Below are 12928 nucleotides of genomic sequence, written 5' to 3' on the forward strand. Positions count from 1 at the left end.
GACTTGTTATATTGAGGAATTTGCACTGATGTTTCCTGTTGATGTTTTTCTGAATGGCAAATTCATGTCAGTTAGTTACAGTGTGTTCTGCTTTTCAAGTAAAGGAAATCCATGTAACAGCAAAGTAGAGAAATATTTTTGATTGATAGATGGAAACAAATAAGGATGATATAGTAGGGATTTTTAAAAACTGGAGCTTTCCTAGTACTTGGAAGTATAAAGAATGTGTCATTGGTCAATGCTAAAATAATGAAATGAAGTAAAAATAATATTTAATGTCATTATGTAATTAGGAGGACTAAGGATAGAAAGGAATATGTAGAACCATCTGCATAATTTATATCTTTATTTTACTCAAAATAAATTCTGAATTATTTGATACTCACTATAAGTTATTCAAAAGTTGAGACTCAGAAAGTCACATGTTATTTGTAATCATTTGTCCAAGAAAACCTGCCATATTTTCCCATACTCAATATAAAATTGTCCTAAATTCCAAAATATTCTTGGTTTTATTGTATCAAGAGCTCATATATCTCACAGAGTTAGAAATTTAACTGTTTTATGAAGTTGTTCAGATTTTAGTTGTCATTGCATGTAAATGACATGAATTTGAATAGATGCAAGGCAAGAACAACTGGGTATTAAAATCACTGAGTAATTTCCTAAAATTCTTTTCATTCTTTAAATTCACATTTTGTTTGGATTTTTAACATAAACACATGTATGTTATACAATGAAAGTTCATCTGTAAGAAAAGTGGCAGCAGACACCTTGCATCATTAAGTTTTCCTAAAGGGAAATATTTGGTAAGCTGCCAACATTTGGAGAGCTTTAAAGTTCTAATTCATGATTCAGTATATTCTGAAAATTAATGAATGATTGTAATATTTTACCATATTGTATTGTGCAGTGTATTCTTTTACATTTTATTAAAGGTTTTAAGTTGTTCTGAAGAATTTTAATGACTTATAATGAGAAACCCAGTTCAAAATAGATTTAAATGTTCTATTTCTCTATAACCTACTGCTATGGGTATATACTGCTAAGGGAATATAATAGCTTATTTTTGGAAAATAGCATGTTCAGAAATAAAATAACAGTTATTTTGTAGCACTTAGAGATTTCCAAAAAACCACTTCCACATATAATTTGTGCTTCTTACAGTGTCTCTAGGATATAGATATTAGTGGCCCCAGTCTACAGCCTAAGAAACTAAGGCCTAGATGGGTTAAATGAGTTATGCAGAACCATGTAGCCATTCAGTAGAGAAAATGCATCAGAAGATGCCTTCTTTTTTTAAATTTATTTATTTTTTAATTGAAGGATAATTGATTTACAGAATTTTGTTCTTTTCTGTCAAACATCAACAAGGAACATGCCTTCTGATTCTGATCCCTAAACTCCTTGAAGATGGACAGTAACTGAGTTTTCATTCCATGTCAAGAATGCTTTTAGTTTCCAGTATTTGGGGTATTTTTTTAAGTAACCCTAATCTCCTCAGCTCAATTAATTGAATTGGGTTCTAAGGGGAAGTTCAAGCACCTATACCCATACACGGTGTAAAGGTATATGGACAGCTAATTTTTTCTTCCAGTTTTATTGAGATATTGATATATAACATTATAGAAGTTTAAGGTGTACAGCATAATTATTTGACTACATACATCGTGAAATGATCATCACAGTGAATTTAGTGAACACCCATAATCTCACAAAGATACAAAATTATGAAATATAAAAAACATATTTTTTGATAGCTAATTTATAACAGTTGTATTATCACAAATGGTCTACTAAACCACCAAATGTGTTTGGTAACAGCCAAATAACTAACAAAAAGATCCTTTAAAATATACCTCAGTTTTTAAAAAATACCTACTTAAGTTTGTAAAATGAGTTTAACAATATGGTATTCAGTTTCATAATGATGTTTCTTTACATAAATTTTCCATCTCAACTAAATTAGGAGAAGGCAATGGCACCCCACTCCAGTACTCTTGCCTGGAAAATCCCATGGACAGAGGAGCCTGGTGGGCTGCAGTCCATGGGGTCGCTAAGTGTCGGACATGACTGAGGGACTTCACTTTCACTTTTCACTTTCATGCATTGAAGAAGGAAATGGCAGCCCACTCCAGTGTTCTTGCCTGGAGAATCCCAGGGACGGGGGAGCCTGGTGGGCTTACGTCTATGGGGTCACACAGAGTCAGACACGACTGAAGCGACTTAGCAGCAGCAGCTAAATTAAAATATGCATCAAATATGTTAATAAATAAATCTTGGGAGAGTAGCAAAGCATAATTATGTGTAACACAGAGTCTTAAATATTAACAAGCAGTTCTGAGGTAAACAAAATCAAAATGGAAGTAATTAAATTGACGTTTAGTCAGAAATGACCAAGATTTTATGTTAAGCAAATCACTCTTTTCATTACACAAATATATTCTTCCAAACTGTAACATGTAACATGTAAAATGTAACATTCTTCTAAACAAGTAACATTTTCATGTGTATAGATTTTTCATGGTTGTCTCTTTCTTGGTCAATGACCTAATATTATTTGCATCAGTGTAGAAAAGTCATATTGATTCCAAATGAATATAGACCACAAAGAGTCGGACCCAAATAAGTGACTGAGCTGAACTGAACTGCAGTTGCTCAGGATCCCAGAATGAGAAGATAATTGTAAAAACCACTATTTAGAGCTTGGTGGCTTTATTATTAGGAAGGTAATCTTTGTTATTCTAGTTGGCATTCCATTATCCTTATAGAGTACATAGTAGTAGAGGATCTTTGAGTTTGTCATTGCTTGACAGTTTCATTTTACTGTTAAATAAACTAAATCCTAGTTTTGATCGATGTGTGTGAATTAAGGATTGCATATCATGAGCTCAGTGTAGCATCCATGAATAATGTGTACTCATTGTGAAGAAGAACTTCAAGCAGGTGAAGCCTGCCACACAGTATAGCATTATCTAACCTGGGGGCTTCCCTGGTGGCTCAGATGCTAAAAAATATACCTGCAATATGGGAGACCTGGGTTTGATCCCTGGATTAGGAAGATCCCCTGGAGAAGGGAATGGCTACCCACTCCAGTATTCTTGCCTGGAGAATTCCATGGACAGAGGAACCTGTGGGCTATAAAGAATCAGATAAGACTGATCAACTAACGCTTTCACTTTCAAGCTGATGAGAGGCATAGTGTGTATGCCTCATGTCAGTGCTGTGAAATGACTCCCCCGAGATCATGTGCTCCAACTCTCATGAATGTCTGGAAACTTATGGAAGCTTTTTTACTCTTTGATTATAGTAGTCTGATTTCCCTCCCTGTTGGTTTTATCTGCCACCATCAGTTTAATTGCCATAAAATATTTCTTTGCACATATTACTGCTCTGTTTTAGGACATCACCACCAATGGAATATAGCGGTGATCTCAGAATATCATTTGAGATCCTCTACAGTCAGGCTCCAGTCTAATTTTCAAAATTATGCCTACTTACCACCTGTCATTCATTCATATTTGTCATCCAACTTGGATTTTTACCCATCCTTTAAAGCCAATTGAAGACCTGCTCTTCCATGAAGCCTGCTCATTTAGACCAGCCCTGGACAGAGTGACTGCTACCTTCTTTCACTCGTTAGCACTTTCCGTATGCTGCCTTTGATATACCTCAACTAGGCTGCAATTTTTTTAGAGCAAAGAGTAGATTATTATTATTATTATCAATTATAAACCTCTTCTCTCCACTGACTTCCTTGATGCTTCCTACCTTGTGAGTTTTCCGTAAAAATTAGTGAATTAACTGAAAGACATAACCATATCAGAATTTATTCATTTATTAAATTATTCAACAAATATTTTTTAATTACTGCCATATGCCAAGCATTATGCTAAGACCTGGAATACAAGAATATGATCCTTGCCCTACAGAACCTACAGTCACAGGATCTAACTGAAATTCTGTGTCCAATAGTTTTCCTTCATTTCTATTTTATTTTAAGAGTATATAAAACTTGAAAGAATGTTTGATCTTTTATTTATTAACCTATCTCTATGTGTAACATTACCAGAAAATGATTAATGCAAAAACTTATCATATTTTTAAAACTTAAGTACTCAGTTTACTCAGCTCTATAGTTGGATTTTGCCTTTGATTCTTTACTTGAAGCTAGGGAAAAAAAAATTATATTAAAAAAAGGCTTTACAAGAAATTATTTATCTTTGTTTTCTGTAAGCCTGGTGTTCTTTTGGAGAATGACAAAGTTTGTTGTTTACAGGCTTCTCATTGGGGACATCATGTACTTCCTAGATCTGGTCAGAAACTTTTACTCAAAAGCTGGCTGAGAATATACCATCATATCAGGGATTACTTTGACCTTTTCTGTATTCCATGTTTTGATTAGCAAGCTATTCTGCTCATATCCCATTTAGAGACAAATTGTGAAAGGCTTGAATGGCAAGCCAGAAATATATGGAATAATGAAAAGGTCAGTGTGATTTAAGTCCATAACCACAGTATTGAAAATATATGACAAGTCATTATCACACTTAATTCCCACAACAAGGACTGTGGTAAAGATGGGAAATTATTTCAATTAAAATATTCTTGTTTCACACTGAAGGCTGAGGTGGCAAAGCTCAAATGGTCTCTTGACTCCTCTTTTTGTGATAACTTAATAAGATAGAAATTGCAACTGAATTAAATAAAACCAAAAAAAAGAAAAAGAGGTAACAAGCTCTTTTGATTTCAGAGTCCATGGTAGAGGGAATAATATAGTGACTTCTAAAAACTCTAATTATACATGAACAAGACAGATACAGCCACAAAACCAATTCAATGGACACCCCATGCTCTCTTTTTATCTACAGCATAGCTGTCAGTCAGATGGGAACTCCATTTATTTCCATGGAAATGAAGGCAGCGAGTTCAATTTTGCCACCACCCGGGATGTAGATCTTTCTACAGAGGATATTCAAGAGCAGTGGTCAGAAGAATTTGAGAGCCAGCCTACAGGGTAAGTAATTGTTATCTCCCATGCTGTGTATAGCACTTACATTTATTCCACTGGACATATTTTAAATGCATATTGTTAAATAGCAAAAGCATACTTAAGTCAATACTGGAGAGTCTTATCATGGACAAGCCAAAGGGGTACACTTATCTTAAACATTCTTTATTAAGCAATCAATTATTTTATGCATGCTAAAAAGTTGTGATTGCAAATATCTTTTAACTTCAGTTGACTATTTATATCTCATCTTTGTTTATGCAGCTATTACCAGGAAAAGTTTTTTTTTTCAATGTGTATAGCATATAAAAATCTTTCCACTACTTTTATATTGAGACTTTCAGTTGTCTCCCTGGGATCTGAGATTTACGGATGCTGTTACCAATTTTTAGTGGAATATGGTTTTGATCTATAACAATTAGTTCTATGGGTCTATAACAATTTGTTGTTTGGGGGGTAAAATTTACCATTTAGAGATTTTTAAAGGAAGGATATGACCCTGAAGTTGAAACAATGAGGATGGTTTGGTGGCAGTATTTTCTTGCTTTTCTAAACTGTGTGCCTTCTTCTGGGTCCAGTGTCCCTAAGATATTTCTATTAATTGAATGACACTTTCAGAAGTTCAAATTGAGAAAAATTAACAGGTTCAGAGAGTCAGAATCATAAGATAGTGTATGTTGGAATTCTAGAAATTTTCTGGTTCTCACCTGGCCTTTTTTTTTCTTTTTTTCAATACATCTACACTTGTAATCAGAACACCAGGTTCTTACTGTTTAGTACATGTTTTCTGAAACCATGATGAAGGCAAATGAAGTTAACATAAAATATAGTTTCATAATGATTATGAAATAGCAATCACTTAACTGTTAACTATCATAAACTTTTCAAGAATACAACATTTGAGGTATTTACATATCTCTGATCTCAACAAATTCAATCAAAACTGGATGGGACCTAAGTGCCTGAGGGACCAGAGCGCCACCATGGACTTGTTGGGTTCCCCACTTCCTATGCATTGCCCAGAAACTGCACTTGAACCCGATAAGAGGGAACTCTGACCAGCAGCCTAAGCTGCTGCTGCTTGACTTTCTGCTGCCACATCAGGATCTCTCACTGTTGCAAGCGAGATTTCTACTAGTACCTGCAGCCCTGCTCTTCCTACCTCAGGGAAATCTAGCCTGTGAGAAGCCTCTGAAGAAAACTGATGCCTTGAGGGACCCCACCCCCGCCCCAGGGGATACCATTGACCTCTCCAATCCTAGTAGTAATGCTCAGGCCCTCAAGTCCACAAAGTCCTTCTCCTCTGAGGTTCTTATCACCCTTGAAGTTCCCTGTCTAGTATGGCTCTGGTGTCTGTTTGAGGGACCAGCGACCATTGTTTCTCTTTCTTGTGTCCAGGATCTCCCCAGGAGGCTGGCTGCTTTCCTTACACAAACAGGGCTCATTCTACTCCCCTCATAGACTATTGATGGGATCTAGAATTTTGACCATGCACCCAAGTCTTCTTTACCCACTTTCTGGAGATAAAAGACCCATCACCAGCACATCAGCTCTTTCTGACTTCTGATATAAAAGACCAGTTCAGATCCCTTTCCTGACAATGGAGCTTGACTGTCTATGAGAGGGTCCCAAATTTTCAAGCACCAAAGACTCATTGACCTCCACTCCTTCACCTCTCCAGGTTTGTACTATCCATGCAGCAGTGACAGGTTATTCTTTTTCAGTGAGACCTATATCCCCTGGGAACTCAGGTGATGCCCCAGTAGTATCCAGATACCCAGCCTCCTTCCTACTAAAGCAGAGAGAAACACAAGTCTCCAGTGGTAACATTCTGACATGCAAACCCTTTCCTACCAGTTTATCTAGTTAACTGGCTAGCTAGTTAGCTATGTATCTCTTTCCTCAAAGTTCTAATGTCCTCTTATTCTTTGGAGAAGAGATACAGTTTATTTTTATGTATGGCCTTCGTATCCACATATTTCCTCTCCCAGAATGTCCTCTTCTTTGTTTTATTGTCAAAGGTCGTCTGTAGAAGAACAAAAGAATGCTTTACTATATCGACTAATGGTCCACACAGCTCTCCACTACTAACATTAGTGGAGACTTAGTTCAAACACACAGAAAAACCCTTTAGGAATTAAGCTTAGAAAGGAACTTATTTCATATTAAAAGAAACCAAACATACTTTAGAAAATTAGTGTACTAATCCAGAAAAATAACTGGCAAAAAATATATTCCAGTTAACAGATCAGACATTCTATTATCTCAGAGCACCAATGATATGAGAACTTGTGGTTAAACCAAAACTTTCATCTCCCAAAACAAACCAAGAGAAATAAAAGTATTTATGCTTGAAAAAAGAGCTAAAGTCAACACAGACACAGGAATATCAGACCAAATTCCATTCACTTAGTGACTCACGTGGTTTCTTTGGCCGATTCTCAGTGCTAAGATATATCAGGTTTTGGTCACAGTTAAGAGGCTGGTACTTTCAAGCCGTGACGTTGTCAGCAGATTTCTGTTCCAATAACATAGAATAATGTGCTTGACAAAAGCACCTGTGTCACTGTAATTGGAACACAATTCACCTAAATTCTGAAAGCAGCTTAATTATTCTAGCAACCACACCTTAGCTTTGTTGTAGCTTTTCCCCAAGGATGTCAGACCACACTGCTCCCTCTCAGAACTACTTCATTTATACTCTTATCTGGTGAATCAGTTATCCATGTTGGCCTTATATTATAAAAAATGATATAAAAAGATAATGAGATAATCTAGTACTTTCTTTGTTTTGGGATGGTGATGGATTGCTGGTTTAATCTGTAATGTTGTATGTGAATGTGTATATGTGTGTATACCTTTTCCACACCTACTCACTCCCAAATGCTGCTTTATTGATCTAGGAGAGAATGCTGTTGTAGTAATTCTTAATCAAAACTCCAGTGAAGATATCCTGTCACAATCAAATTAATGTGAAGCATTTTTATCTAGGGTAAGAACTGACAAAGAAAAACAGATTAGGATCTTGGTAGTGAAATTCTTGATGTGTTTTTTTGAGCCAGATTTACTGAATATTTGTCTCATTCTTCCCCTCAACCATCACCACCCACACAGACAATTTATCATCATAAGCTCACTGCTGAAATAGACATAAAATGTTGGTGTTAAATTCCCACAGTATTCAAGAGTGACCAATTGAATTGATTGAATTCTGACACTTTGAGGTCACTTTCTTTTAACACACAAAAAATAAATTATTAATATGGATATAATATTTTCATCTTTTAACTGTTTTTTCTCCCATAAGAATTATGAAAGAGAAAAAAGAATATGCAATCCTCTCTAATAATATCTTCAAAACATTTCATATGAATTCAGGCAAGAAAAAGTATCCACAGTCATTATGACTTTTTTGGAACCCAGTTTCCAAATATTCCTGTTTCCTTACCATTTTAATGAAACTATTTGATCTCAGATCACAAAGACCCAAAAATTGTTTGCCTTTCACATCACAAAGCTGTATGTAGATAGGTTTATTTTAAGTGGGATTTTAAAGTTTATTTTCTTTTTCCTAGAGAAGGCACATCTGTTACTTCAGCAAGATAGAAACTTTAATAGATAAACTGATAATTTATGTGAGCCTTTGTGAACTTTGGCTTAACCTTATAAACACATCATTTAATTAGCAACTACAGTATCTCACCTAGCCGAAGCTGTCTTCAGGTGGGAGGGGACTTTGTAGAGAAACACATTACTAGAATATTGAATTTGTATATTTTTCATGCATGTTTTTAACTATTCAGATAACTTTTCAAAATATCTGTTTTATTGCTTTCACTGAAATATTCATGTTAGAGAACCTCCACAATGTAATGAATGTTAAGCTGTGTTTTGAAGTGTAATTAATTTACAATGTTGTGTTACGTTCGGATATATAGCAATGTGATTCAGATATATATACACACACACACAAAAAGATATATATACACATAGATATATATATGTGCTATATATATGATATATATGTATATATATATTCTTTTTTAAGATTCTTTTCCACTATAGGATTATTACAAGATATTGAATATAGTTCCCTGTACTATAGAGTGGGACCTTACTGTTTATTCTATATATAATAGTTTGTATCTGCTAATCTCCAACTCCTGATTTATCTCTCCCAGCCTTTCTTCTTTGGTAGTCATAGGTTTGTTGTCTATGTCTGTGAGTCTATTTCTGTTTTGTAAATAAGTTCATTTGTATCACTTTTTTATATTATACATGTAAACAATATCATATGATACTTGTCTTTCTCTCTCTGACTTACTTCACTTAGTATAATAATCTCTAGATCCAGGTCCATCCATATTACTGCATATGGCATTATTTCTTTTTTTTTTAATGGCTGAGTAATTGAATATCAGACTATTGAATCAAGAGAGCATACTCTAGTCTTCCATAACTGCCCCAAATCCTTGGAAATTATAGAAAATGAGCAAATGAATCTGTAACGACACTCTGAAAGAAAAAAGTGTGCCCTAATTGAGCCAGGAATTAGGAAGTGTTACAAAAAATGAGAAAAATAAAAGGATCTGATTAAAGGAGAAAACCATAACTTAAAATACATATTGAATGAGGCAGTACACAAAGGTATAGGTACTGAACACAGGAATCAGATGGGGCTCTGACGTCCTGCTGTGGAGATTGCCAAGTAGGTGAGTGTCTCACTGCATCCAGCTCCTGTGTGGGCACTTCTGCCCTCAGGAACAAGCAGGGAATGTGAACACTTGGAGAAGCAGGGCGGCGCCAGGTGACTGCACACCTCAAGGATGCCCATGGCACTCCCCACCCAAGAACACATCTGCTCTCACTGGTGGGCATTTTTACACCAAAACTAAGGGTGAGTAGCGGATACAAATCTGAGCAAATGATCTGGAATCGTCAAATCTAAGGAAAATCGGCTCCATACAAATAATTAATCAAACTAGACAGCTACGAGCTGAGAAAAGAGAAGTAGCAGAGTAAACAAACGGAAATTTTATAAGAATTATAGTTAATGTCCTCAGAGGGATGAGAAAGCATACTGTATTTGTTAAATTAAAACAGATTTTATGAAGAAAAAAATAGAGATGTGGAAAATGAAAATGTATGATTGTTGAAACAAGTTTAATGGATTTTTCCCCTGAATATGAGCATAGGCATAGGTAAAGAACAAATTGGTGAGCTGGAAATTTGAGTTTTGAAGTGTTTCTAAAACTTAGGATTATTGTATAGTGTATATACTATACTATAAAGTAAAGGGTGAAGAATAGCATTTCTAACATTAGAAATAATAGGAATTCCTAAAGGAGGAAGGGTCAGAGGGAATATATGGAATGAAATATTAAAAAAAAAAAATCGAAGAAAGGTTCCCAAAACTTAAAAAAGAAGAAAGAAGAGACATAGTTGCTATGAATGAAAATGTTTAGCAAGATGGATGCAAAAATATCCGGTCCTAGACCATAAGGGAGAACACAGTTGAAAGTGGAAATCCTAAATCTGTAGATGAGTTTCATTGTGCTTTCCTTGGTAACACTAAGCATAAGTTTCAAAAAATGAAGCAGTTATCTTAGTGTTCTGAGAGAGGACTGTTTGGAACATAACATATTTGTCCTGCAGACAAATATGATTCAAGTATTGGAGAGAAATAAAAAGCTTTTCAGACAAAAGGGTTCAGAAAGTTTACTACTCCTGAACACTCTCTGAAAGAATTACCAGAAGATGTACCCATAGACGTTAATCCAAGAGAAATATGATAGATTGAAGAAAGAGTAGTGAGCAAGGAAAAAAGGAAAGCTTGTAGTTCAGACTGAAAAAAAAAATTGATTATTAAAATATTTAAATCAAAATTTGTAGTTAAAGCCCAGATGACCTCAATATGAAAGGTACAAAGGGAAACTGACAAGAAGAGAAAAAGAAGGAATTAAAATACTGCCAACATTCTTTACTTGCTTGGAGTGAGAATATAGGTCTTGGATAACTCTTAATGTTAGTAGAAAGCTTTAAGGGTAAATAGGTGTGTTAAAGAAATTATGTTAGCCGTGTATAGGCTACATAACTTCTAAAGCATTAGCTTAACAGAATAAAGAGAACTTAGTCCACAAATGCCAGGAAAGTGACAGAAAAATAAACAAAAAACAAGGTAAATAGAAAACAGAAAACAGTTTGGCATGAACCAATCTAAGATCCCCTGGAGACGAGAATGGCTACCTACTCTAGTATTCTTACTTTGAAAATTCTATGGACAGGGGAGCCTGGTGGGCTACAGTCCAGGAGATCACCAGTGAGCGATTAACACTTTCACTTTTTCAATCTAAATATATCAGTGCAAGATAAACTTGAATGAGTTATGTTCATTTATTTGAGATTTTCATAGTATGTTTTAAAAAATCAGCTATATATTTGCTATTTATGAAAGACTTAAGCTAGAATAACATAAGAAGTTGAAAGTTGATGAAGAAAAGCTAATATACCAGATAAATGCAACAAAAGAAGCAAGGAGGCATATTAATATCAGGTATTCAAACCCTATAAAATAAAATTCAGATTTAAGCAATAAAAGGACTAAAAAGGAATATTTTATGCAATAATATATGAAGAGCACTTTGCACAATGCATGACATAACAAGCAATCAAAAAAAATTAAAAATTGGTTGCTGTTCCAACTGTGATTACTGTTGATAATAGGATATGACCAAAGTGGTATTCAAAAAGAAAAATTATACTCACAGAAACTAATAAGATATAAAAGAAACACAAACAAAATTAAATAGTCCAATGAAACTTAAATGAGATTCTCTAAGTAAACTAATGGGAGGTCATTTTAAGAAAGACAGTATTAGTTAAAATGATAATTGGATATATTTTGAAACCATGGAATTGCTAAAATAGATCAGAGTTAACTTGTTTCAAGCTGTTAAAAGACTTATTTGTTCAGGTTTGCTTTTGATGTGGGTTCTAACATTGCTTTCTATTTAAGCAAATTATTTTTCTGTTTTAAAACATAAACAGTAAATTTTCAAATAATAAAAAATAAGTTCATATGATTAGGTATGCCAGAATTGTTCTGGAATTCCTTGTTTAATTTGCAGCACATTTTTCTCTTCACTTTTGGCACTGCCATTCTTGAATTAATACCCTCCTCCCCTCCAAACTAGCTGTACATGTGAGCATCCAGAATACAGCAACGATCTTCCTCTTCGAGAAAGGACTGTCTTTACTGAAGTCACAGAAAAAAGAGAATGAACTCTGAATCTTAATTCCTCACAGCTTGGAACAGCATTAGACCACGATAGGATTTTTCTGTAGCAGTGTTAGAAGAGGCTGCTGGCACTGAAATGCTCAGATGCCCACTTCTTCAGCATGTCTTTGTTCTCCATAGTCTTTCTTCAGTAGTTCACCTGCTCCACATTGACCACAAGGCACTCCTGAATATCTAGGAGTTTATATGAAGGAGAAGCAGAATTCTGATACCTCAAGAAACATAGCTCAGGGTTATCTATTAATAGAACAAACACATCTAGGAGCATTAGAAAATGGAGAATTTAATTCCTCAGCCCCATAAATTATGCTAAATAGTATAATTATTTAGTGATGTATTTTGAAGTATGACAACAAAATAGTTACTAGTTTGGCATATATAAGAAAATATTATGTAACCCATTTTTAAAGAGTTAATAATAATCTGGGGGAAGTGTATATTATTAATGTAAGTGAAAAAAGGCAAAATTCAAAACCATCTGTATAATATTTTCATGACCATGCTGAAATACACATATAAAATATTAGAAATATAGTAAAATATTAATTGTTTTGTCTTCCAGTTTTACAATAATGAGAATATAGCTATAGTAATAGAAAATAGATGAAAAACCCAGAATT

The 12928-nt window shown here is 34.5% G+C and overlaps 1 protein-coding gene across 3 annotated transcripts in view; it reads left to right on the top strand.

The window, feature by feature from the left end:
* Nucleotides 1-12928, top strand: part of RELN (reelin) — a 534275-nt gene that overhangs the window by 315674 nt on the left and 205673 nt on the right. For all 3 annotated transcript variants that reach the window (XM_070469617.1, XM_070469611.1, XM_070469614.1), the window contains exon 11: nt 4872-5017. In XM_070469617.1, coding sequence (XP_070325718.1) covers nt 4872-5017 — 146 coding nt within the window. The remainder of the gene's footprint in view (nt 1-4871; nt 5018-12928) is intronic.

This window comes from Odocoileus virginianus, chromosome 1 (genome assembly GCF_023699985.2).
Source record: "Odocoileus virginianus isolate 20LAN1187 ecotype Illinois chromosome 1, Ovbor_1.2, whole genome shotgun sequence".
In the NCBI taxonomy this organism is placed as follows: domain Eukaryota; kingdom Metazoa; phylum Chordata; class Mammalia; order Artiodactyla; family Cervidae; genus Odocoileus; species Odocoileus virginianus.